The following is a 26,480-nucleotide window of genomic DNA, read 5'->3' as shown; positions in this document are numbered from 1 at the left end:
TTTAACATAACAAATGTTTATTTTTCATTCCCACAAAATCCACTACAGGTCTAGAACTCTCTAGAATAGCTGCCCTTCATGCAGCAGCCCAGGGTTTCAGACTACTTTGATCTCATGGCTCCTCTTTATGTGCTTCCATGACTTAGGCAGGAAAGCACAGTACTAGTCTTACACCATCTAATAAATGTTTCAACCCAGAAGTGAGGCTTCTGCAAAACTCACTAACCAAAACTATCTCATGACCCCACCTGCAAGGGCAAACTATTCTCTTACTTGCTCTTAGAATACAAGCTCCAGAAGGGAATGCATACTGTCTCTCTTGTACACTGCTGTGGCCTCAGAGTCTAGGACAGTGCCTGGCACATCATAGGCCCTCACTAAACTGAAATCCACACATGTGAGATAAGAAACAAGAGTGTCAGGGGCCTATGGCTTGACAGGGTGTTGGGTAAGAGCTATGCAGACCAGAGCTTCTGAGCTGGCTGTACTTAAGAAATAAGACTCAAAAGGTGGCACCTGTGGCTCAGTGGGTAGAGTGCTGGTCCCATATACCAAGAGTGGCAGGTTCGAACCCAGCCCCAGCCGAACTACAACAAAAACATAGCCGGGCATTGTGGCAGGCACCTATAGTACCAGTTACTCGGATGCTACAAAAGAATCACCTAAGCCCAGGAGTTGGAGGTTGCTGTGAGCTGTGATGCCACAGCACTCTACTGAGGGCAATAAAGTGAGACTCTGTCTCAAAAAAAAAAGAGAAATACTTAAAATAATTCATCTCAAAATAAAATTAAACCTCTGCCAAGAGCTCCAGACCAGTAGCTCAGGTGGCTTGTGACTTATTCTATACTGCAGGGATCCTCAAACTACCGCCTGCGGGCCACATGAGGCCATGTGATTGTATTTGTTCCTGTTTTGTTTTTTTACTTCAAAATATGTGCTGCGTGCAGTTTTGTTCATAGTTTTCTTTTTTTAAACTATAGTCCAGCCCTCCAATGGTCTGAGAGACAGTGAATTGGCCCCTTGTTTAAAAAGTTTGAGGACCCCTGCTAAAGCATTAAAGCCAAAGATCAAATCAACTTAACCACAAGCGCTCAGCCAGAATGCAATAGCTACAAATGCATTTGCCTTTTTTTTTTCTGCAGTTTTTGGGCAGGGCCAGGTTTGAACCCGCCACCTCCAGCATAGGGGGCTGGCGCCCTACTCTTTGAACCACAGGCGCCACCCCTGCATTTGCCTCTTTAATATGTGGTCAGCCCAAACTATCACCAGGGGGCAAAGCAAAGGCAAAGAAACACACACTAATTACACATTTACTGTGACCAACGTCCTATTTTAGGGTGGGGTTTTGTTGGTTTTTTTAGTTTGGGTTTTGTTCTTTTGTGGACAGGTCTCATGCTGTTGCCCAGACTGAGGTGCAATGGTACAATCATAGTCACTGCAGCCCTCCCACCTTGGCTTCCCAAGTAACTAGCACTATAAGCATGTGCTCTTCCATGCCCAGGTAGTTTTTTTGTTCTTAAGAGAACTTTTTCCCAATCCTTGAGAGGATTTCTCAAGCAATCCTCTTGCCAGGGCTTCCAAAAGTGCCAGGATTCCAGGAGTCATCACATTTGGCCAGGTGCTTTACTGTCATTAATCCATCTAATCCCTGGAACAACCTTGAGTTAAGTGTTATCTCTATTTGTAAAGAAAATAGAGGTTTGCTTCAGTAACCAATCAAAAAACAAGACTGTTTAAGCTAGAAAGAGATATAACACAATGTCATCCAGACTATTTGTGCAGGGATAACAACAAATTTGTCTTGCTAATCCTGCCATACCAGATGGGAGCTAAATGACAGTCAACACACCCTCTCACAATGGGGTCTTAAGCAAGTCCTTGTATCTCTTTATTAATGTCCTCATTAATAAAATGACAGATTTGAAGGACATAATTTCTTTAACCTCCTTAAACCCTTTCCTGATATACCCCAAAGCTCTAACAGAAACACACCTGAGTCACAGCTATAGCTCAAGAAGTAAGTTATGAGAAAACCTATAGGCTATACAGACTTTCAGCAGTTCATCAAATTTATCACCTGAGGGTGCTGTTAAAGGTTGTACTGGAGAGAATAGAGACAGGTAGAGCTTACAGTGTAAGACAAAACAATATGAATGTGAATTTACCCATCCTTGCCCAACACTCAACATCACTTTCCAAACCTTGTGAGAAGCCAGTCTCTTACTGACGGGATGCAGAGGTCTCCATATCAAAGTGAGCCACAGGATCCTGCCTGCAAGATTGAGTTCATCAACTCAAACATGATTGAGTTTCCATACAAACCCAAGTCTTATTCTTAATAACAAAAGGCCAAATTAAGTAAACAAAAACCTCAAGAAGGTATCTTGAATCACATCAAGCCTCAGGCAATTGCTAAACTTTATGGCTGCTTTATCCTACTAACAATGTGAGGTAAGGAAGTCTGGTTTCTTTTTTTGTAGAAAATTCTTTCCATGGCTACAAATTCCAATCAGTTTCCATATGTCCTCATTACAGGTGTTTTCCACCTTCCAAACTCCACCAATGACAGGCATAAAATGGTGCATAATTAGTTCATCTGCCGGTAAGGGAAGATTCCCTAGTGGTAACGTAAATACAATTTCATCAGTAAAAATTGTGATAACAGGATTCAAGAGCAGAAGTTACTAAAAATTTCAAGAAGGAACTCAATGTCCAACTTTGTCAACAGTTTCCAATGACAAAAGAAAAATCCAATTTGATTCTTGGAACACTCTACATTTTAGAATCCATTTCCGCTCCCCGAGACTACTGAAATTGGTAAGCCTATGACACTGAAAAGAATGATATACAATTAAATATACGTTACTGCTTTACGTTTTTTGAAGACTATGCTCCAAGTGTTTCTATTGTACACGTTCAAGAGGGACTGAGAAGATCAATGCAAAAGCAACAATATTTACTTCTATGCCCACAGACTACTGATTGGCTGTACCTGCTAACTGTAAACTAAATTTTCTACTTTTCCAAGTACAATCCCAAAACGGCCTTTCTCCTTATTCAGAATGCTCTTAGAACCTCTCCTGCTAAGAAATTCCCTGATGGTTAAAAGTAAACATAGTTAAGTAGTGCAACTACTAATGTACCCTATGTAGAGCCAATCTTCATTCCTTTCTATGAAACAGGATGTTTAAGGCCATGTACAGTGACTTACACCTGTAATCCTAACAGTCTGGGAGGCTGAGGCAGTGGGTCACCTGAGCTCAGGAGTTCGAGACTAGCCTGAGCAAAAGTGAGATCCTGTCTCTAAAAGATACTAGCCAGGCATTGTGGTGGGCACCTATAGTCCCAGCTACTTGGGAAGCTGAGGCAAGAGGATTACTTGAGCCCAAGAGTTTGAGGTTGCTATGAGCTATGACACTCTGGGAGTGACCAAGTAAGACTCCGTCTCCAAAAAGAGAAACATAATGTTTATACTCCCAAATTTTCCAACAATGAAAAATTCCTCAGGCTTCCTAATTTTTTCATAAACTTTAGTATTCAGCTGCATTTGGTGAATTTCTTCAGAATGAGGACACTGAACAAACTTTCCATCACAAGTGAAGTTTCTGGTGTCTAAGAAGGCTTGACCGTCTGCTGAAGTTTCTCCTGCATATGTTACAGGTATAAGGCTGTTCCCCTGTGTGGGTTCTTCGGTGTTTAATAAGGTGGGAGTTCTGACTGAATTTTTTCCCACATTCATGACACGTAAAGGGCTTCTCTCCTGTGTGAGTTCTTTGGTGTGTGTGTAGATTTGTATTTTGACTAAAGCTTTTCCCACACCACGAGCATTTATATGGTTTTATTCCTTGGTGTGTTGTTAAGTGCTTATTAAGATCTGAACTCCATCTAAACCTCTTGTCACATTGTTGACATTTAAAGGGTTTCTCTTCAGTGTGAATTCTTTGGTGCTTAATAAGATCAGAGCTAACTCTGAAGGTTTTCCCACATTCCTGACATTTAAAAGGCTTCTCTCCTGCACAACCTTTCTTGTGAAGATCCATAAGTTTCAGCAGCTCTTGTTTCCAAGTTGAAAGTTTCTTTCTTTTCTTCACTGGGAAATCTCGGTGCCTTTTTCCCACTCTCTGCATATCACCATGATTTTCTTTGCCTGTTGTTTTCAGGGGAACTTTCATTTTGGCCTTTTTTGATACTGTGTCTTCTGGTGCTGGTGTTACCAAATCAGAAAGAGACATAGGCTGATGATTTTCAGTGTCATTTTTGAGCTTCAACCCTACTGAAATAAATATAAGAATCAGCTATTATCATGGTATCTCAGAGCAAGAAAATCTCAAGAATGAAAAGAAAAATTCAATTTTAAAACTGAAAAACAGAATCTTAAAATGTTAAGCCCTTGCAAGTATTCGTATCAAGGCACATTTCTCTTTTTCCCATGGTGTATTTACCTGCAGAAGACTCTCCAGCGCTGTCCTTAAACTCCAGGGATACTTGAACCCATGGGTCTTCCCCTTGCTCTAGACAGGAGATCACTTTTGGTTTGGGAAGTACAAATAATGCTGTGAAATGTACAAAATGAGGTTAAGAACTGGCAATTTAACAACGAATTGGTCCACAAATTCCAGACTATTTCAGGAAGAACAAAGGACACTGTTACACTTTGTTGTCCTAAATGGTTAAATGAACAGACTTTAAGATCCAGAATGATAGTTATACTATATACTATTTACAGGTATTTGCACAAAGTAGAGACTAAGAAATCTAAGAGGGATCAATAAAAAGGATATATAGAACAAGAATCTAGTGCCTATTCTCCCTCTTCTGCCACCAAAACTACCTCATCTTCAACCAATGGGGAACCAAACTCCAGAGGCTATAGAGAATATAAGCTGATCCTATTAACTATTTAGGAGGAGTCATCCTGGATAAGATCAGTGACAACAGAGCCAATGTGAAGGACAGCAGGTTCAGTATCATAGGCAGTGATTTCTATCATAGTTTTTATTTCTTTAACACCAGGCCCCGAACTAAGATAGATTTCTATTATTACTATAGATCACTGGCTCACATCAAGGTAGACAAACAGACCAGAATCACTTGGTGAAATTTTTCTAAACACAGACTTCCAGGCATGAGAACTGTCACTGAGTCATTCAGTAAATATGTATTGAGTGGCTATGGTGTGCCAATTAATTAAGACTTACCCTATGGGCTGGGAATACAGTGGTGAAGATGACTAAATATCCTGGTTTCATGAAGCTTACATTCTAGCGGGTGAGTGAGACAATTCAATAAGAAACAAACAAATGGGGCGGCGCCTGTGGCTCAGTGAGTAGGGCGCCAGCCCCATATGCCGAGGGTGGCGGGTTCAAACCCAGCCCCGGCCAAACTGCAACCAAAAAATAGCCGGGCGTTGTGGCAGGCGCCTGTAGTCCCAGCTGCTCGGGAGGCTGAGGCAAGAGAATCGCGTAAGCCCAAGAGTTAAGAGGTTGCTGTGAGCCGTGTGACGCCACGGCACTCTACCCGAGGGTGGTACAGTGAGACTCTGTCTCTACAAAAAAAAAAGATTCTGCTCCTGGCTAGGTGCAGTGGCTCACACCTGTAATCCTAACACTCTGGGAGGCCAAGGCTGGTGGATTGCTTAAGCTTAGGAGCTCGAGACCAGCCTGAGCCCAAGAGTGAGACCCCGTCTCCAAAAAAAATAGCCAGGAGTTGTAGCGAGTAACTATAGTCACAACTACTTGGGAGGCTGAGGCAAGAGGATCACTTGAGCCCAAAAGTTTGAGGTTGCTGTGAGCTATGACACCATGGCATTCTACCGAGGGCAACAAAGGAGGACTCTGTCTCAAAAAAAAAAGATTCTGCTCCTATGAAGCCACTTTAGATACGGTTATGTGAGAAAGGTATATTTGAGACTTAAAAGTGCGTTTTGCCACGTGCATAAAGTGTGCCAGACAGGCTCAGCACCTGTGGCTCAGGCGGCTAAGGCACCAGCCACATACACCTGAGCTGGCGGGTTTGAATCCAGCCCAGGCCTGCCAAACAACAATGACAGTTGCAACCAAAAAATAGCCAGGTGTTGTGGCAGGCGCCTGTAGTCCCAGCTACTTGGAAGGCGGAGGCAGGAGAATCACTTGAGCCCAGGAGTTGCAGGTTGCTGTGAGCTGTGATGGCACAGCACTCTAATCAGGGCAACAGCTTGAGGCTCTGTCTCAAAAAAGAGTGCCAGGCAGAAGAAAAAAGAAAGTAGAAATAAGCATTTCAAGTTCAAATAACAGCAAGACAACTGGTGTGGCATGGCTAAAGAGGATTGAGCAAGAGCATGAGTTGCAAGTGATAAGGGCACAACAGTGAACAAGGAACCACATTTTAGAAGGTCCTAAGGCTTTGGTAAGAAATTTGGATTTTTTCTGAATATAAATAATCACAGACTTTTGAAGCAAGGAAATGTTATAATCTGATTAGGTTTTTCAAAGATCACTCTGGCTACTATTTAGAAAACAGACTACGGGAAGACAAGAATAAGAGGCAGCGGTGCCAGTTAGGAAGCTATTATAGTAGACCTGGTTTGAGATGACTCTGGCTTAGGCCAGGATGTAAACAGTACCAAGAGGCTGAGACATGGCTGGACTCAGGATATAATATAAAAGTAGAGCTAAGAAAACTTGCTAATAAATTTAATAGTGGGATATGATATAGCAAGATCAGAGTAAAGAATAACTATTTTCTTGTCCTGAGCAACTGGATAATAGTAGTGCTCTTTTCCAAGAAGGGAAAGACATGAGAGAACAGGTTCAAGAAAAGAAAGAGGGAAGGGATCAAGAATTTTACACAGGGTAAGGAATAAGCATGAATGTGGAAGAAGCTCCCCAGGTGATGTGGACATACTACCTTCTCCCTCCCCTTATACCATCTAGTTGATAACCAATCAACTACTGGAATAGTAAAACCTTCTCATAGGAGTTCATTCCCAGTAAACTGAGAACAGGACATATTACTCAACTTCTATACAAAGGGAAGGGAGAATCTTTACCTAGAGAGATGATAGTCTCATAGTTTTCCTGCATTACATCATTGTAGAGGGCCTTCTGAGTGGGATCCAGTAACTCCCATTCTTCCTGGGAAAAATACATGGCCACTTCTTCAAATGTCAACAAGCTCTAAAGAAGAGAATGGACTTCAACTCAGAACTTGCCACTGGAGAAGCAGACCAACCACCGGCTATGAATTGCAGGAGAGGCCAGGCTCTGAAGAAATTAATGGTATGTGAAAAGGCAAAAAGGAAGACGTCAAGGAATCAGCAAAGAGCCCAGAAGGTATCCAGCTCCCCAGTGGAGAACACATGGGGCTAACACACCTCTGAGCCCCTCCTGGGCAGTATGAATCATGGGCAACAGGGAAAGGCAGCACTAATCTGCTGGAAAGCACAGCTCACCTGGGACTCAGGCAAGAGAAGCTCAGGAACCACTGTCCAGTCTTTGGTGTTTGGCTGCTCAGTAAAGGCTAGAATCTGTTGAGAAGGCATAGCTGTGGGTAGAAAAGAGCCAGAAGAAATTTCTCATTTCTATGAAAGAACATCCTGATGGGGCATTGTATGTCGTGTGTGATGCCAAAAGTGTCCTCCTCATAAATAAGAACCAAGTATCTACCAGCCCCTAGAATCAGTTCCCCAGTTGACAGTTTCTTCAGTTTTCACGAGAAATAAAAGAAAATCTCTTTATGACATCAATTTTTCTGAGTTACACAAAACTTAAAGATATTTTAAAATGAAGTATTCAAGGACTCCAGGGTATGGTAGGAGATGAAGTTTTTTTCTTTTATTATTCTTTTCTTGGTACACAATTGTTTTCATATTCTGCCACTAACAGCCCATTTCTGATCCTAATTCCTTCTATATTATATGAGAATGAAGTGGCCCCAAGCTTTCCCATTCCATTTCTTTCCTTCCTTTCCACTTTTCTCAGAAATGGAGTTCATAATGTTATTATTATTATTATTTTTTTTTTGAGATAAAGCCTCAAGAGATCACCCTGGGTAGAGTGCCGTGGCATTACAGCTCACAGCAACCTCCAGCTCTTGGGCTTAGGCAATTCTCTTGCTTCAGCCTCCCGAGTAGCTGGGACTACAGGCACCCACCACAACGCCCAGCTATTTTTTTTTTTTTTGGTTGTGGTTATCATTGTTTGGCAGGCCCGGGCCGGATTCAAACCCGCCAGCTCTGGTGTATGTGGCTGGTGCCTTAGCCACTTGAGCTACAGGCACCACCAAGTTCACAGAGCTATTATCAGAGTTTTGTGGTTTGGTTATTCTGTTCCCTAGAACCCCACCACCACCTTCATCCAGTTGGTATGTTCTACTGCTGTCTGGGGGTAACATAACTGCTTTCATAGCTGCTTTTACAAATCCATAGAGCTGGGTACCCAAAAAATACCCATGATGTTTTGGCTGAACAAATTATCTGTCACAGCTCCCAAAAGGAAATTACCATGAAGCTCCTTACCCCTCTCATATATAGGCACAGTTTCTTTATGTGTATTCCTGCTCAGCTGTTCTTGCAGACCCTGGTATGTATTCCAAAATTCTTCATCCTGGGTAATGCCCACTGGTTGAGATGCTGCTGGCTTTGGCTTGAAGTCTGGGGCCTCTGTTGTTTCTGCCAAGAGCACTGTCTCCTTTCCCAGCTCATGGATTGCAACCTAGAAATAATCCCCATCCTCATTACCACATAACTTTTTTGGTTTTGGGGGAATGGGGTGGTGGAGATACAGGGAGGAAAAGGTATACAGCCCAGAAGTGAGAAACTAAAGGAAATGACAAAGGGCCTTAAAAGACATATTGGGCCATCAATGTTCCACAAGCAACTATCCTCAAATCCGAAACGGCAGGGTAAAGGATAAAAGCTGGGGCTACTGCCAATCCTCCAACACAGAAGCCTCTACACTGCACGCAGGGCAGCTTAAGCAACTAGCAGGGTTGGGGGCAGGCTGCCTATTCTCATGCTGCTTTATCAGGCCTTTTTCTTGACTTAGATCCCACCTTAGTGGTTTTCTGTCCTTTAAGTTCTCTCTAAAAATTAATAAAAAAACAATTTTCCTCTGGGCTGTGCCTGTGGCTCAAGGAGCAGGGCACTGGACCCATATACCGGAGGTGGCAGGTTTAAACCCAGCCCCAGACAAAAACTGCAAAAAAAAAAAAAAAAAGTTTTCCTCTCAGCCACTATTTTCCCTATAGCCAAGGAAAAGTTCTACAGAGAATGGGAATAGAATAGAGAAAAAAGGGTATGAGTGGTTCCAACCTACCTCCAAACGATTTTGACACCAAACTTCATATCCTGCCCTGTATTCTTCCTAACAGGCCTGAAGCCAGGTGTGTTGCCACCTGACCAAGGGCATACCCTCACTATTTGTCGGTAGAGCCAAGGACCAACCACTAAGGGAGGGCAGCAGAGGCTCTTGTCTACCGTAGGGAGGACACTATCCCCCGATGTCTTTCTTCTCCTTGGATTGTTGTGATTTTCCTTTTCCAAATCTTTGTTTCCCTTTTTTCCTTCTACTTTTTCTTTTCCTTTGCAGTCTTCCCCTAGTTTTACTTCTCTTTCATTTTAAATGTCCTTGCTCTCTTAAGTAGTCTCCCTTTTTCGGATCTGTCCTCTCCTTCCTGATTCTTTATGGTCTTTTAATTGTTTGTTAAGAACTCAAGTCTTGTGTCCTTGGACAAACCAGACTCCAATAAGGATAAATAGCAACTCTGGCTCCAAAGAGGACAAATAGCAACTCTCTAAAGCCAGGGAAGTCTATTGCAATTTCTGAAACCTACGGACTGACTTTCCTGTGGGATTGTGGTTTTGAGTCCCACCTTAACAGTTCTAAAGAAACAAGAGAACAGTGACCTAATCCATCTCCTTTCTCAATTAACTGCCCCCATACCCATTATATATCCACCTTCATCTTATTTCAATATATATGCCAGGAATCTTCCTTCTCACCCCATTCCTTGTTTGGCCAGATTCCAAATGTTCTACCAAAGCCACAGCATCCTCAATGCTCTGTGGATGGTGCTTCTGTATCCAGGTCTGTGTTTCCCTGGGGAGAATAGTCAAGAACTGCTCTAACACTAGCAGTTCTAATATCTGCTCTTTTGAGTGGATCTCTGGCCTCAGCCAAAGATAGCATAATTCTTGAAGTTGGCTGATAGCCTCTCGGGGTCCAGCCGCTAATTGATAGTGGAAGTTCCGGAAGTGCCAGCAAGGACTCTTGGGACTGAGACTGTCTGTTTGTACACATTTTTTCCTTGGACTGGAGTTCCCTCTCATAGGCCCCTTGGTCTCCCACAGAGCCTTGATCTGAGGGTCCAAATATTCAGCCACCTTCAGATCTATCATCATCTTTAAGCTGAAGGAAGTTTCGCTCCTGTGTCAGATACCCAACTGGTGCCACCTTTTAACTGAGGTCCTGTCTGGTCTGGTATCAAAAAAATAAGGTTTCCTTCCTATAGTGAAAAAAAGGAACATGTGTCAGTGACAAAGTCATGTGAACTTTACTACTGGCTACTTGCTAGACAAAAAAGAACAGAAAAGGTCCTGTCCTGCCTTCCCTTCAAAATCAACTACCAGGTTCTTTGTTTTTCTCTTTTCCTATTATTCAACTGAAGCACAGCACAGCTCAGAGAAAATGAATGCCAGTAGATAACTGCCGTTTTTCAAAAAAAAATCAGGAAAAGTTGGCAGGTAAGACTGGCACCCACTGGCTGAAGAGCTTTGGGATTACTTAAAAGATTTCACTGGCGTGCCTCCTATCCCATCTTCCCCATAAGGGAGGAATAGGAGAAAATAAGATTAGAAAAACATTCTGAGATTCTTTTAAATTTTAACATCTCTGTCTCTAGTAAGGGAGTACAACTTCTATGACCGTGACTTTTCATCCTCTTGTGAAGATGGAAGCCTTCACTTCAAAGAACACTTGATACTCTGCTTTCCACGGAACAAATACTGGTAGGAGACCTGAGACAGTAAGACCACCATAGTAAGGGGATGTGTTCCAAGATGTTTGAAAGATGTCTAAAACCTCAAATAGCACTGAACCACAAATATAATGATTTGTCCATGTATACATACTTACAATAAAGCTTAATTATAAATTAGGCATAGTAAGATCAACTACAATAATAAAACAAAAAATTACAACAATATACTGGAAAGTTACTAAAATTTATGAATTATTTCTGGAATTTTGCATTAAAAATTTTGACAGTGGTTGACCATGGATAACTGAAATAACTGGTAGGAGGACAATTACAGAAGGGAGGTAATTATCGGAAAAGTAGCCTATTCTCAGAAAGTGTCTCTCAATTAAGCAACTAAATGCTCAACACTCTTCTTTGCAAGATATATAAAAGGCATTACGCAAATGGTTTATGCAAAATTTGTTTACTTGACCTGAAAAAACATTACAGCCCTTTGTCTTTGGGCGCCGGCCCCATATGCCGGAGGTGGCAGGTTCAAACCCAGCCCCAGCCAAAAACTGCAAAAAAAAAAAAAAATCAAGTCTTCTAAGGGAGAGAATAGGATTTGGTAATGATTAAGGTGACACTCCTGATTTTATTTCTTCAGTCATTTAGACCTTAAGTGGAGCTGAGGAAAGCCTTGATTGAGCCCATCCTTGAGGTGAGGCAGAAACAGCACCGAAATTCTACCCCGGATGCCATCAGTATTCAAAGAAATGTTTGGCTCTTTGCTACCCATCCCAGCCCCAGAGGTATGGGGACACTTCCTAAGTTTTTGTAGCTCCAGAGGCACGGGGGCACATCCTATGTTTTTACATCAGCAGAAGCCACTAGTTCTGAGGCTGACCTGATCCATCCTCCTCCAGTAACATGACCAAGAAAACGCCAGCGAGAGCGAGAACTTTCTCCCCCACGCAACGGTAGACATTGCCTCCAGCCCCACTCGGATTCGCCACAGCCTTTGTCTGCTACGAGGCATGCCGGTGGGCCGGGGCAAGCTTGCAGTAACCAATTGAGCTTCAGTCGCCGCCCAGCGTTGTGGCAGCGAGAACGGCTTCCGGAGTCTGATGGCTGCCCCGCCTCAGGATCGGGCCGCGCGGCCTGGAAAAGCCACGGCCGCCGCCTACAAAAAAGGGTTGCCTACCCCCACCCGCCTCACAGCGGCTACTGCCGTTCAGGAGGTTCCGGAGCCGAAGCCAAAGGGAAAGCACCTTCTAGGTTACCTAGCACAGAGATCAGGTTCTGTGGAGGCCCCGGCTTTCTCAGACTCACATAACAGCCGCCCCCGCCGCTCTGAGGAGCGCACCTATCCGCCCTGCGCTACTCAGAGGCAGGCGCGGCCAGACCCGGGGCCGCCAAGCGTTCGAGGCTTAGGCCTTGCACCACAGAAGACCCTACCACCTCCCCCTGCCTCGGCTGGACAGTACCCCGACCTTCCACACCTCAGTCCTGGAGAGGAACACAAACGCCGACCGGAAGAGGAAGTGACGTTTTCCGAGAGCTCGCGCAGCCGCACCCGGCCGCTGCTAGCTATCCCTTACCCCGGCAGTCTGCACCTGGCTGCGGCGGCGATAACCGGCGTCTCCGTCGTTTAGTCAGTGGGGAACCCACTGCCAGCCTGCCTCAGTCCTGGTGACTAGGAAGAGTTAATGCTACCGAGTCTTCGGGCCCGTCAAAGCCTAGAGGGTCCTGCTCCGGCTCGTTGGGTGGGTGTCTGCGTCTTGTGTCCCCGCTGTGGGAGGCGTCGCGCGTCCAAGTCTTTACTGCTTAGCTTTCGGGCAGCCGGCCGGCGGCATGTGATCACCGGGAGCCTCGCCCGGTAAGGGTCGCCTCCCCACTGCGCGCGCTGCTCTCGGCCTTTCTGCGGCCCAAGTCGGCCAGGCTTGCGCTGCCTTCCCTGGGTTCGTCGCACCCTCCTCGAGGAAGATGCACTTTGGTCCCAGTCAGGCCATTCCTTACATCAAGGAATAAAGGCCCCTGAGGGTTTTGCACCGTTTTTCTGGGTCTCCTGGCACATTTCTCACACGTGTTATATTTATTTTTCTTGTGTTTTTAACCCGTGAAACAGGTTCCTTTTATATTGCTTCTTGACAGAGTAATAGAGACCTAGGAAGTGACTTAATCACACAGTTTACCAGTGACGGCTGCTGAACTGGAGTAGGTGTCTTGTCATTATCTTCTGCTTTTTCTACTAATCTGTGCTTCCATGTAAGATGAGAATCTCGTTTTCATCTGTATGTCATGCAGTGTCTAGCATAGTTACTTGGGTAAGATACGCATTCCATAAGTATTTACCGAATCATATTTATAAGAATGAGTATTTGGGTTATCAGTGATCTCCACATTATCAGTTTCTTTGTAATGTTAGCCTGTACCAGTCAAGGGATTTTTTTTTTTCTTAAGTCTATTAAGACATCTTTGTCCTTAGGCTATCTAATAAAAAAAACTGAAGCAGGGTGGCGCCTGTGGCTCAGTCGGTAAGGCGCCGGCCCCATGTACCGAGGGTGGCGGGTTCAAACCCAGCCCCGGCCAAACTGCAACCAAAAAATAGCCGGGCGTTGTGGCGGGCGCCTGTAGTCCCAGCTACAAGAGAATCGCTTAAGCCCAGGAGTTGGAGGTTGCTGTGAGCTGTGTGAGGCCACGGCACTCTACCAAGGGCCATAAAGTGAGACTCTTTCTCTACAAAAAAAAAAACTGAAGCAATCTCATGAATATCAGTAACACCAGGTAGTAGTAAGACATCAGCTTAACACTGTGAGAACTCTAAGGAAATAAAAGTTGATTTTCAGTTGGGGAAAGTTATAAAAGAACTTGAGGACTTTTGCCCAAAGCAGGGAGTGGAGGTACATTCCAGGTAGATGTAAGGGCAAGGCAAAGACTTGAAAGCTGGAAAGATATCTGTAGTATGTTTTTACTGAATTGGTCTACAATTAGAGGAAGAGTTTAAAAAATTAGAAAATAAATTTATGTGGCCCTTATACTGGAGTCCTTTGGGAATGAGAAGATTGTATTTAAGAAAGTAAATCTTGAAGCATCATTTGAGGTTTTTGATAGAACTTTTGTCTAAGGTAGTTCAGCTGGGGTAAGTTTAAGGTGAGAATGAAGATGAGAGGCCATTACCAAGCAATTATGCTATTTTTGCTTTTGGATAGATGGTATTATACTCCTCCAAAGCATAGATCTTGATACATTTTAAGTGAGAGAAAGAGATTAAACAAAGAATAATAACAAGCATCTGTCTAAGTCACATAAATATGTCTCAAAGTGGGTTCATTAAAATCAAGATTTCCTTAGAATCTCAGGTTGAGACTTAATTTCTTTAAAAGTAATTATGTTCCCAGCCTCTCAGAACTAATGGACAATAGTGTGCTTGTCATTGAAATTCTTTAGTTTCTGAAGTTCTGGATCAAAATTAAAAAAAAAAGACATTCTCATCACCTGGCCCAATACTGAACATAGAATTTATTAAGTTGAATAAATGAAGTCCTGCCAGCAGTGCCCTTGGGTATAAAGGGCAGACCGAATTCATAACATTGAGAGTTGGTTGACAGGAGAAGAAAGTGGGAAAAGATAGCCTGTAGAAAGAAGAGGAAGCAAGGTACAAATTGTGAATGGTGAATGAGGGCCACTGATGATTTTTATTGTGTCAGATTTGGTGCCAAAGTTGTGTATCCTTTCTGTGGAGTACATGAAAGTTCCCCAGTCTTTACTTTTGATTTCACCTCTCCCTACCGGAATACTATTTTTGAAATGATGAATGTACAGCTAATGAACAATGAAAGCAAATACATTGAGTTAATTCTGGGACAGCCACACACTGCCACAGTGGACTGAGTATTTTTTTTTTTTTTTTGAGACAGAGTCTCACTATATTGCCCTCAGTAGAGTGCTGTGGGGTCACAGCTCACAGCAACCTCCAACTCTTGGGACTTAAGCGATTCTTTTGCCTCAGCCTCCCATGTAGCTGGGACTACAGGTGCCTGCCACAATGCTTGGCTATTTTTCTTACTGCCTAGGCTGGGTTTGAACCCACCAGCTTTGGTGTATGTGGCTGGCATCATAACCACTGTGCTGTTGTCGCCAATCCTAGACTGAGTATTTTTGCTGGGTGAACAGCTAGAGTTTATGGTGTTGCTATTGGCCTAAAAATACTCTTTTTTTTCTGCTTTTTTCATTCATGATAGTTACCTTTAATAATTGCCTTAGTTATAACTTGCTCTTTTAGAAAGTTACTTGATCTTGGGTGGCGCCTGTGGCTCAGTGAGTAGGGCGCCGGCCCCATATGCTGAGGGTGGTGGATTCAAACCCAGCCCCGGCCAAACTGCAACAAAAAAATAGCCGGGTGCTGTGGCAGGCGCCTGTAGTCCAGCTACTCAGTAGGCTGAGGCAAGAGAATCGCTTAAGCCCAGGAGCTGGAGGTTGCTGTGAGCTGTGTGATGCCATGGCACTCTACCAAGGGCCATAAAGTGAGACTCTGTCTCTACAAAAAAAGAAAAAAGAAAGTTACTTGATCTTTGCCTGTCACTGGCTCCACACCTTAATTCTATCATATTCTTTAATGTTCCTTTCAGTGTTCTATAACCCAAAGTTGGCATTTCTTGCAGCAGATTTTAGAGAAAAACCAATAGTCTGACTCTTCTGGGGTTCCTAGATGAGAGACTTGACAGAATTCTATGTAGGTGGGGAATTAATGAGGCTATCAGCCTTTTCCCTAAAGGAGAGAAGAATAACTGAAATACCAATCATTTTCCTCATTTCTCTGACATACTTTTCTTTCTTCATAGCACCTGGAATGGATAAAAGTGGCAGTTTTTGTTTCTTCCCATGAGGTTATATATCTGGAATAAGAACCGTGAAATTAACCTAGACTAGGACATTTCTAAGGACCTGGAATGGCTTTGGGCAGCACCAGGAGGACCTGAAAGGAATATTTGAGGGCACAGAGCTTCATAAGAGTTTTGCAACAGAAGGATTCATGGAAAATAATTGATCAGAAACACCAGTAGAGAAACCATTTAGATTTCTTCAGGCTGTGGAAAAGTTGAGTCTTGGCTCAAATTAAGTAAAATATACACCGAAGAGAAATCAAAGTTCAAACATGAAAAGTATGTTACTTTAAACTGTGGTAAAATATTTGTAAAATTTTGGGGCTCATCTCTAAGAATTGCCATGATTTTGAAACTTGATAATATCTCAAATAGAGAATAATTTCAGTGGAAAATAACACTTAAGAACACATGAAATGTACAGAAGGAAGATGATCTGAGAGTGGAAAAGTGCCACTACCAAATAAATATTTATATACTTAGAAATTACCTTAACAAATACAAGAGACACTCAAGTTAAAGCTCAGTCTTTGAGAATGCTATATTGAATGCAGTGAAAGTTGGATTTCTTTCATATTTGCAACAAAATCTACTAACGTTCTTCTTCATTTCAAGATTCTATATGACTGTTCCTGAATTCCACCTCTCCAGACATCCCAATTCAATGTACTCATACCTTGGGATCTTTAACCAAGTAGATGAACTGCTACCCAATGAACAAATAACTACGTACAGAGCAATATGAGTACCATTTTCTTTTCTCTCAGTGAGGTGAAATTAGGTCTTTTTGGAAGCAGAGAAAGCATACAACATCTCTGTTACACAGGATTACTCTGTCATTGCCTTTAAGTCTTTTACCCTCCCTTCTTTTAAAGCATCACTTTTTATTGAGACTACTATTCCTACCTTGGACTATTCTTGTGGGCACATCTTGTTCGATGCTTCCTCTCTTCATTTTGTCCCTTTTCTTATATAATGTTAGGGAAAGTATGCAGGTATCTCCATCATTCTTGACTGGGACTGCTGTATTTGTTAAGGGAGAGGGGAAGGAGCAGGGTAGAGGTTCCAAAAACTGATCCCTCATGTCTTTCAGTGGCAACAGCCAGATAGGACTTTGGTGATGACAGCTTTCAGAGTACATAAGACCTTTAACTCTAGACTTGTTTTTCAATCATGATAATCCTTTTCAACCCATTACCCTCCACAAATGCCTGTGCCTTCTGAGACTTTGTGACAGTTTTGGGGGGTTTTTTAAAACATTTTTTCCAATTCAGTAAGGCTTTTTCCTTTGTTTTCTCTTGCTGGTTGTTCAAAATCATTCAGTATGAATAAAAGAGGGAAATATACAACACTGAATTTGGAGGAGAAAATGAAGGTTCTAAGTAGGATTGAAGCTGGACGATCACTTAAAAGTGTAATGGATGAGTTTGGAATCAGTAAATCAACATTTTATGACATTAAGAAAAACAAGAAATTGATTTTGGACTTTGTACTGAAGCAGGACGTGCCATTAGTAGGGGTTGAGAAGAGAAAGAGGACAACGGGAGCCAAATATGGTGATGTAGATGATGCAGTCTACATGTGGTACCAACAGAAACGCTCAGCTGGTGTCCCTGTTAGAGGTGTGGAGCTTCAGGCAGCTGCAGAGAGATTTGCACAGTGTTTTGGGCGAACAGACTTCAAAGCAAGCACTGGTTGGCTTTTTAGATTTCGAAATAGGCATGCAATTGGGAACCGAAAAGTATGTGGGGAACAAGTCCTAAGTTCAGCTTCTGAAAATCTTGAGCCATTTCGACAAAAACTGTCCATGATAATCAAAAAAGAGAAATTGCATCTGGCTCAGCTATACAGTGGGGATGAGACTGACCTTTTTTGGAAGTCAATGTCAGAAAATACTGAGGCTAGTAGAAAAGATATTTGCCTTCCAGGAAGGAAAATAAACAAAGAACAGTTGTCTGCCCTTTTATGTGCAAATGCAGATGGAACTCATAAGTTAAAATCAATCATTATTGGAAAATCCAAGATGCCCAGAAGTGTTAAAGAGGACACAAGTACATTACCAGTAATATATAAACCTAGTAAAGATGTTTGGTTCACCAGAGAATTGTTTTCAGAATGGTTTTTTCAAAACTTTGTTCCGGAGGTCCGGCATTTTCAACTTAATGTTCTAAGGTATCATGAAGAGGATGTCAGGGCATTGTTACTTCTGGACAATTCCCCCTCTCACCCTTGCCCTGAATCACTAATTAGTGAAGATGGTCGGATAAAATGCATGTTTTTTCCCCATAACACTTCAACCTTGATTCAACCAATGAATCAAGGTGTGATCTTGAGCTGCAAACGACTTTACAGGTGGAAGCAACTTGAAGAGAGTCTTGTAATTTTTGAAGAAAGTGATGATGAGCAAGATAAAGGAGAAAAAGGAGTTTCCAAAATTAAAATCTACAATATAAAAAGCGCAATTTTTAACTGGGCAAAAAGCTGGAATGAAGTAAAACAAAAAACTATAGCAAATGCATGGGAAAATCTTCTTTACAAAAAAGAACCTGAATATGATCTTCAAGGTCTAGAAGACGGGGATTATAGAGAAATTCTTGAAAAATGTGGGGAGTTGGAAACCAAGCTGGATGATGATAGGGTGTGGTTAAATGGAGGTGATAAAGAAATGAGGAGTCCCCCGGAAACACAAGGTAGAATTACAAAGGAAGTTGTTGAAAAAGGAAGAGGAACTGAGAAGCAGACTGCTGAATTTAAATTATCCGCTGTACGAGAGAATTTGGAGTACCTTCTTGAGTTTGTTGATGCCACACCTGAATTTCAGAGGTTCCATTTCACACTGAAAGAGATGCAACAAGAAATAGTCAAGAAACAATTTCAGAGTAGAAGTCATTCTAGAATTGGTAGCTTTTGGAAACCTAGGCCTCATTATATTAAGGATTCCTTCGGTGGACCTTCAACTTCTGGTTCTAGTAATTAGATTTTGTGTTTAGAGGGGGATATCTGCAGTTGTATGATAATATAATAGGCCTGTTGGGAACTGTCATATCATCTGACATTATTGCATATCAATGCCCATTTATGTTTGGTTATAAAATACACAGTTTGAAAATAATAAATTTGTGTTTCTTTAAATTTATTCTTAAGTAAACTGTTTCATTAATCCATTTTTTCTGTTTAAGACGGATCTGAATGAGAAATATTTCCTAGATTATCTAAGGTGAAATACCTGTGAGAAAAGCATAAGTGTAAATTCCCTCTTAATATAGTCACATCATATAACAAGCTATGTGCTGACTAGTTCTAGTTAACTTTAAGAAAGTAAAGAGAGATTAGGTTTTCAATTTAATGGTTGGACACTTTGCTTTCTTTACCTTTTATTATGTACTGCTTATTTTCTTATTGTGGAGGTAATATATGGTGATTATAGAAAATATATAAAAAAGGATAAAGATAAAAAGCACCCAATTCTATTGACCAATGCTATCCTTTCAACACTTCGGTGTATTGCCATGTATGTATTTTTAAAATAGGCATATTACATTGTTAATAAAACTTTATATCTTACTGTCTTAACATATGTTATGGTTTGTATTAATAAGTTAGCATTTGTTGAATATATAGGATTGTATACATGTGCTTACATAGTCTTCATAATAACCTCCCCCATTTTTAAATAGATAAGGAAACAAAGAGGTTAAGTTAATTTGACAAAGGTCACATAAGCTAGTGAGTAGCAGAGATGAAATTTAAATTTTACTTAATGCCAGAGCTCACGCTTTTGACCATTATGCTCCACTGTTTGAGAATTTCTGTCATGGCATTAAAATCTCTTCAAAATCTCAAAGAGGATATACCACATCAGTTGAACCATTCTCTTAGCGAACAAGTATTTGTTTCCTAATTTTCAAAGTGAATAATATGGTGAACACCTTTTTGCAGAAAAGTTCAAATGACTACCTTAGGGTAGGTTATTAAACTACCAGGGGTGACGCCTGTGGCTCAGTGAGTAGGTCACCGGACCCATATACCAGAGGTGGTGGGTTCAAACCCAGCCCTAGCCAAAACCTACAAAAAAAAAAAGATTGAGACTTTAGTGCCTGTGGCTCAAGGAGTAGGGCGCCGGACCCATATATTGGGGGTGGCGGGTTCGAACCCAGCCCTGGCCAAAACTGCAAAAAAAAAAAAAAAAGAAAATTTCGGGTGGCACCTGTGGCTCAAGGAGTAGGGCACTGGTCCCATATTTCGGAGGTGGCGGGTTCAAACCCAGCCCCAGCCAAAAACCACACACACAAAAAAAAAAAAAAAAAGAAGAAGAAAAGAAAGAAATTAAACTACCAGGTCAAAGAGTGAACTTTAAAAAAATTTTTTTTTTTTTTTTTTATGAGACAGAATCTCACTTTTCCCTGGGTAGAGTACTGTGGCGTCACAGCAACTCTGGCTCTCGGGTTTAGGTGATTCTCTTGCCTCAGCCTCCCAAGTAGCTGGGACTCCAGGCGCCCGCCACAATGTCCAGCTATTTTTTTGTTGCAGTTTGGCCGGAGCCGAGTTTGAACCTGCCACCCTTGGTATATGGGGTCAGTGCCCTACTCACTGAGCCACAGGTACCACCCTAAAAAAAAAAAAATTTTTTTTTTATACACATTGCTGAACTATTTTCACATTCCTACCATTAATTTGAAAGTATCTCTCCCAGTGCACTGGTCCCCCCATTGAATATTGTTATGCTATTAGTTTTTACCAATTTTATAACCAAGAGAATGGCTATTCCCCATTTTAGTATCAGGTGCTAGGTGAGCACTTAAGTTGATATTTGCAAATAACAAGTTTTTTTTTTTAATTTTCTTTTTTTTTTTTTGAGACAGAGCCTCAAGCTGTCACCCTGGATAGAGGGCTGTGGCATCACAGCTCACAGCAACCTCCAACTCCTGGCTCAAGCGATTCTCTTGCCTCCGCCTCCCAAGTAGCTGTGACTACAGGCACTCGCCACAATGCCTGGCCATTTTTTGGTTACAGCCATCGTTGTTTGGCAGGCGCAAGCTGGATTTGAACCCGCCAGCTCAGGTGTATGTGGCTGGCGCCTTAGCTGCTTGAGCCATAGGCGCCAAGCCTGCAAATAAGTTTTGAACACCAGGAGCAGAGGCTCATGCCTGTAATCCTAACACTCTGGGATGCTGAGGTGGAAGGATTACTTGAGTTCAAGAGACCAATCTGAGGAAGACCAAGACCCCTATCTACTAAAAATAGAAAAATTTGGCCAGGCAAGGTGGCTCTCACCTGTAATCCTAGCACTCTGGGAGGACTGATGGAGCTCAGGAGTTCGAAACAAGCCTGAGCAAAAGCAAGACCCCATCTCTACTAAAAATAGAAAAACTGAGGCAAGAGGATTGCTGAGTTGGAGGTTGCTTTGAGCTATAACCATATAGCACTCTACCCAGGGTTACAGCTTGAGACTCTTATCAAAAAAAAAAAAAGTGGGGGGGCACCTGTGTAGGGCTCCGGCCCCATATGCCAGAGGTGGCAGGTTCAAACCCAGCCCTACCAAAAACTGCGGAAAAATAAAAAAAAAGAAAGGGAGGGAGAGAAAGAAAGGAAGAAAGAAAAGAAAAAACTTAGCCAGGCATTGTGGTGGGTGCCTGTTGGCCCAGCTGCTGGGGAGGCAGTGGCAGGAGGATAAACCCAGGAGTTAAGAGGTTGTTGTGGGCTAGGCTGACACCACAGCACTCTAGCCTGAGCAACAGAGTGAGACTCTGTCTCAAATAAAAACAAAAAACCAAGCTGTGTTAGATAGATAATTAATTCTTACTGGCTTTTAATGTTTTCTTTCTCATATATTTCAGTTTTTTTAGGTGCGTATATTCTACTCCATTGGTCAGTACTAGGCAACTAAAATATAAAATTAGCGATTAAATGTACTACTTGTGTTTACTCTTCCTCTAGTATCTTATCATTTTAATCACAGATTAATGTCTGTTTAGAGAAAAGGCAAATGCCCACTTTCCATTCCCAAAAATGTACAAGCTAGCTTTGTGCGGCAGCAGTATCATAGTCAATGAGATTTATCTGAGGTGAGATTATTGCTAATTGAAAACTTTTCCCAATACCCCACCATGTCAACTTGCAATGTAGTTGGCACTAGCAATTTTTGAAGGTCTCTACGGAAACTGGTTTAAAAAAATGAACAAGCTATTGTTAACCTATTCTTCTGAGTCAACTTTAGCATAAAATTTATTAAAGCCTCTCCCAGATACCAACTACCTCTGAGAATTTATTCTTAATTTAGTTAAAATAATTTGGGAAGAATTTACATTTAAAAAATTTTTTTCCGGGCGGCACCTATGGCTCAGTGAGTAGGGTGCCAGCCCCATATGCCGAGGGTGGCGGGTTCAAACCCAGCCCCGGCCAAACTGCAACAACAACAAAAAAAATAGCCGGGCATTGTGGCGGGTGCCTGTAGTCCCAGCTACTTGGGAGGCTGAGGCAAGAGAATCGCGTAAGCCCAAGAGTTAGAGGTTGCTGTGAGCCGTGTGACGCCACGGCACTCTACCCAAGGGCGGTACAGTGAGACTCTGTCTCTACAAAAAAAAAAAAAAAAAAAAAAAGTTTTTTTCCATTCAAGCTATAAATGTAGTTTGTGTTTTGTTTTGTTTTTTGCAGTTTTTGGCCAGGGCCGGGTTTGAACCTGCCACCTCAGGTATATGGGGCCGGCGCCCTACTCCTTTGAGCCACAGGTGCCACCCTCAAGCTATAAATGTAGTTTTAACAGAGTCATGCATTGTTACTGTGAGTGGAATCCTTTTTTATTATCCTGCAATTAGTTATTGCTAATTTTTTACCTTGTAAATTAATTCAGTAGTCATTTTTTTCATCCTAATTTTATTATCTAGAACGTGTAGAAAAAGTAAAGTTACCATCAGGCACCCTGTTTACATTTAGGCTTGCTTTATGCTCTCTTCTTTTATTCAGTCTGCAGCCTAGTAGAAGCTGGGAGACCTTTAACGTATAGCTGCTTGAATTTTTTTGTTTTTTCAGATCTGTCCAGAAGGACAGCTGGGAGTGGGAAGAGAATAAGATTGTAATTATCCCTAACTTGCTGTTTGGACTCCTTTGAGAGACCTTTCCAGCCTGGGGCAGAATGGATCCTGGAAGTTGATGGGGATGTGAGATGAGGACAGTGGACAGCTGTCTAGTTCCTTTTAGTTTCGGTCTTTACATCAAACCTATTTGTTTTGTTTTGTTTTGTTTTTAAGGCAGAGTCTCACTATGTCGCTCTGGGTAGAGTGCTGTAGTGTCACAGCTCACAGCAACCTCAAACTCGGACTTACGCAGTTCTCTTGCCTCAGTCTCCTGAGTAGCTGGGACTACCAGGGCCCACAGAATACCTGGTTATTTTTTTAGTTGCAGTTGTCGTTGTTTAGCAGGCTCAGCCTGGGTTGGAACTTGCTGGCCTTGGTGTATGTGGCTGGCACCCTTCTCATTGAGCTACGATGCTGAGCCTGTATTTATTTTTGAGACAGAGTCTCACTCTAAAGCCCTTGGTAGAGTGCCCCAGCATCGTAGTTCACAGCAACCTCAAACTCTTGGGCTCAAGTGATCCTCTTCTTTTTCATTTTAAGTAGAAATGGGGCTTCACTCTTGCCATGCTGGTCTTGAACTGGTGAGCTCAAGCAATCAACCTGCCTCAGCCTCCCAGAGTACTAGGATTACAGGCGAGAGCCACTGCACCCAGCCTTCTTTATTCTTTTTATAAATGGTGATAGATTCCCAGAATGAATGACCAAGAGTCACACCATTTTCAAAAGTTCTCATTGTTTCTGGAAATTTCATGTTACTCTTTTCTATACTGTGAATAATAATCCAGGTGTTGCAGATTATGACCTGAATAACTGGCAACAAACCACCACTGGGTATGTTAGGGCCCGAGGGGTCCTCAAACTACAGCCCCCAGGCCACATGAGGCCGTGCGATTGTATTTGTTCCCGTTTTGTTTTTTTACTTCAAAATGTGCAGTGTGCATAGGAATTTGTTCATAGTTGTTTTTTTTTTTAACTATAGTCTGGCCCTCCAACAGTCTGAGGGACAGTGAACTGGCACCCTGTTTAAAAAGTTTGAGGACCCCTGGCAGAAGGCTTCCCCAGGGTAGCAAGAGAAGTATCTGAGAGGATGGTGTGTGACTTTTGAGCTGGGCTTTAAATTTCCAGGAGCATGGACAGCATCTGTGGCTCAGTTGAGTAGGGCGCTGGCCCCATATAACAAGGGTGGCGGGTTCAAACCCAGCCCTGGCCAAATTGCAACAAAAAATAGCCGGGTGTTGTGGTGGGCTCCTATAGTTCCAGCTACTCGGGAGGCTGATGCAAGAGAATCGCCTAAGCCCTAGAGCTGGAGGTTGCTGTGAGCTACGACACTACTGCACTCTAGCATAGTAAGACTCTGTTTCTAAAAAAAAAAAAAAATTCCAGACTCATTAGCACACACAGTCTTTGCATTTTGTGCCTGCATATCCCTGGGGAAACTGCAAGGTTCCAGGATGGTTGCCTTTGGGGTTCTGGTACAGAAGAACAAAGACAAGTCGGCCAAAATTTCAATCACTTGAGGGGATGTCCTTAGATTTTAGACTAGTCTGGGCCCACATAAGGTCCTAAAGGACCTTGTCTCTTCTGTCCCTCTTTACTGCCCACTTCCTGGTCCAGGCCTCAACAAGCATCTCAACTATACCTTTTGATCTCACTGTCCGTCCTTGTCCTCTCATCCCTTTTCCACCCTGTACCAGGGCAAGCATACTAAAAGAGGACCCTCCCCTACTTAAGACCCTGCGTAGGCCTCCCTCTGCATTTAAACATAGGCCCACCTTTTGAGGGTGCCCCTTCCACCCGCTTGACCCTCATCCTGTCTGGGCCTGTGACTGTTACAGCAAAGGCAGACACGTCACTCGCTGTCTGCTCGGGGGCAGGGCGAGCAGCCCCTGTGGCTGTGGGTCTGGCCCTGCCGTGGGCCTGCCGGAAGTGCTGCTTGGTGCCACCTTACTGTGCCTGGCAGGCCAGAGAAGGGAGGGGAGGACTGTTAGGCCTCTGCAGCCCCTGGGACCAGCCCTCCACCTCAGGTGTTTGAGCCAAAGTGGAATGGAAGGCTGTGAAGATGGAGAAAGGAATGGTCAGGAATCACTCCTGAGGATTCCAGCTTCTCCAAGAACCCAGGCAACTCACTGTGGTTCAGGCTGCTGGGGCAAGATCCCCAAACTTAAGATGGACTCCTCCTGGAAGGCCCCCTGGGTAGGGGTCAGGGGGAGGTGGAGGGACACCCTCAAGGGCAGCTTCATCTTGTAAGTGGGGTACTGACACCTGCATTCAGAGAAGGAGTCCTCCTGCCTGGAGATGTGAGGATGGAGGGCAAACAATTCCTCCTTAGGTCCAAAACCCCACCCCTGGATTTCAGATAGATACTTGTAGTATTTTTCTTACCCTGCCCTTTTTGCCTGGAGAACTATTACTCTCTTTGGAGCAAGTTTGGAGTTTGTGACCCCGTAGATTTCTGACTGAATCTTTTGAGACATTCAAGGTGTCTCAGTGACAAATTTAGAGCATTAACTGGAAGATGTCAGAATTTTTTTATGGTCTGACCACTTTTCATTAACCATTTTCTTATTGTCGAATTTACCTAGATCCTTCCCAATGTCTCCTACCTGTGCACCAATCAGGAGATAATTTAGCTATACTTAGTAAAAATTAGACAATCAGAAGGAAGTATCAATCTACCTTTCAAGAATGGAAATCAGCTGTTTTGTGGGGGTTCCGTAGAGAGATGTTCTCTGTCATCCAGGCTAGAGTACAGAGACCTGATAATAGGCTAACTGCAGCCTCAACCTCCTGGGCTCAAAGGATCCTCCCACCTCAGCCACCCCAGTAGCTGGGACAAGCTTGGGCCACTGTGCCTGGCTAATTGTTTTTTCTTTGCATTTTTTTTGTAGAGGCTGAGTCTATGTTGCGCAGGCTGGCCTCAAACTCCTGACCTCAAGAAACCTTCCACCTCAGCTTCTCAAAGTGCTGGTTGTTACAGGTATGAACCACCACACCCATCTAGAAGTCAACTTTTAACTGAAGTGCTTGAAAGCTAGATTGAAGGATAATAAAGACCAAAAGAAAATACTTCAAATAAATAAATAAAAATGCATTTTGCTTTAATTCATGTCACTATTCCTGAGCTTCTGACACCCAAAGAAAAGTTAGTAAATCTAGTGCTAAAATTTGCTGGTTGGTTTTCTTGTAACACACAGTGATACTCTATGGTGGACTTTCTTATTTCTAGCATTTGTGAAACATTTATAAAAATTATAAGTCTTAAAGCAGTGGTGGTGCTGCTTTCCAAAATTTTATCAGTTGATATTGTAATGATTATATAGTAAACTCTTCTTAAAAAGGTGCTGAGCCTGAAACTTCAAATTTCAGATTATGATGTTGAGGCCCATAAATTCATTACTGCAGTAAAAATCCTTAAAGTAACTTCTGATGCATTTTTCTTTTTTTTTTTTTTGTAGAGACAGAGTGTCACTGTACCGCCCTCGGGTAGAGTGCCGTGGCGTCACACGGCTCACAGCAACCTCCAGCTCTTGGGCCTACGTGATTCTCCTGCCTCAGCCTCCCGAGCAGCTGGGACTACAGGCGCCCG

General features: G+C 42.7%; 2 protein-coding genes and 1 non-coding gene across 13 annotated transcripts; 2 read left to right on the top strand and 1 right to left on the bottom strand.

The window, feature by feature from the left end:
* ZNF75A (zinc finger protein 75a) lies at positions 1-18,642 on the bottom strand. 8 transcript variants are annotated; one of them, XM_053555305.1, is made up of 7 exons: positions 18,607-18,642; positions 9,980-10,482; positions 8,495-8,690; positions 7,430-7,521; positions 7,028-7,154; positions 4,443-4,553; positions 1-4,273 (listed from the first exon to the last, which is right to left on the bottom strand). In XM_053555305.1, exons 2-7 carry the CDS (start codon positions 10,376-10,378, stop codon positions 3,591-3,593), a joined length of 1,608 nt encoding a protein of 535 aa, XP_053411280.1. In that variant the 5' UTR covers positions 10,379-10,482; positions 18,607-18,642; the 3' UTR covers positions 1-3,590. The 8 variants fall into 8 exon arrangements, with proteins under 8 accessions (XP_053411280.1, XP_053411279.1, XP_053411277.1 ...); XM_053555304.1 differs by lacking the exon at positions 18,607-18,642 and adding an exon at positions 12,438-12,480; XM_053555302.1 differs by lacking the exon at positions 18,607-18,642 and adding an exon at positions 11,843-12,394.
* On the top strand, positions 12,471-26,480 carry TIGD7 (tigger transposable element derived 7). 4 transcript variants are annotated; one of them, XR_008373232.1, is made up of 3 exons: positions 12,477-12,814; positions 25,783-25,871; positions 26,350-26,480. XR_008373232.1 is itself a non-coding variant. In XM_053555301.1 (2 exons), the coding sequence occupies exon 2, from the start codon at positions 17,146-17,148 to the stop codon at positions 18,796-18,798; it is 1,653 nt and encodes a 550-aa protein (XP_053411276.1). In that variant the 5' UTR covers positions 12,477-12,701; positions 15,780-17,145; the 3' UTR covers positions 18,799-18,933. The 4 variants fall into 4 exon arrangements, 1 of the variants encoding a protein (XP_053411276.1); XR_008373233.1 differs by lacking the exon at positions 26,350-26,480 and having other exon boundaries at positions 12,471-12,701; positions 25,783-26,338; XR_008373231.1 differs by lacking the exon at positions 26,350-26,480 and having other exon boundaries at positions 12,471-12,814; positions 25,783-26,338.
* On the top strand, positions 21,842-21,982 carry LOC128563089 (U4 spliceosomal RNA). Its single transcript, XR_008373740.1, has one exon. It is a non-coding gene; the product is annotated as a U4 spliceosomal RNA (small nuclear RNA).

This window comes from Nycticebus coucang, chromosome 12 (genome assembly GCF_027406575.1).
Source record: "Nycticebus coucang isolate mNycCou1 chromosome 12, mNycCou1.pri, whole genome shotgun sequence".
NCBI lineage: Eukaryota > Metazoa > Chordata > Mammalia > Primates > Lorisidae > Nycticebus > Nycticebus coucang.
The sequence above is the reverse complement of the archived record's forward strand: the minus strand, read 5'-3'. Positions and strand labels throughout refer to the sequence as shown.

What these genes read in the sequence shown, in the direction of transcription:
- ZNF75A (XM_053555305.1), bottom strand. Translation starts at nt 10,378, where the DNA reads ATGATGATAGATCTGAAGGTGGCTGAATATTTGGACCCTCAGATCAAG. An exon ending in CTGGCCAAACAAGGAATGGG is followed by an intron (nt 8,691 to 9,979) that starts GTGAGAAGGAAG and finishes GATTATTTCTAG; the next exon opens with GTTGCAATCCATGAGCTGGG. An exon ending in CGCTGGAGAGTCTTCTGCAG is followed by an intron (nt 4,274 to 4,442) that starts GTAAATACACCA and finishes TATTTATTTCAG; the next exon opens with TAGGGTTGAAGCTCAAAAAT.
- TIGD7 (XM_053555301.1), top strand. Translation starts at nt 17,146, where the DNA reads ATGAATAAAAGAGGGAAATATACAACACTGAATTTGGAGGAGAAAATG.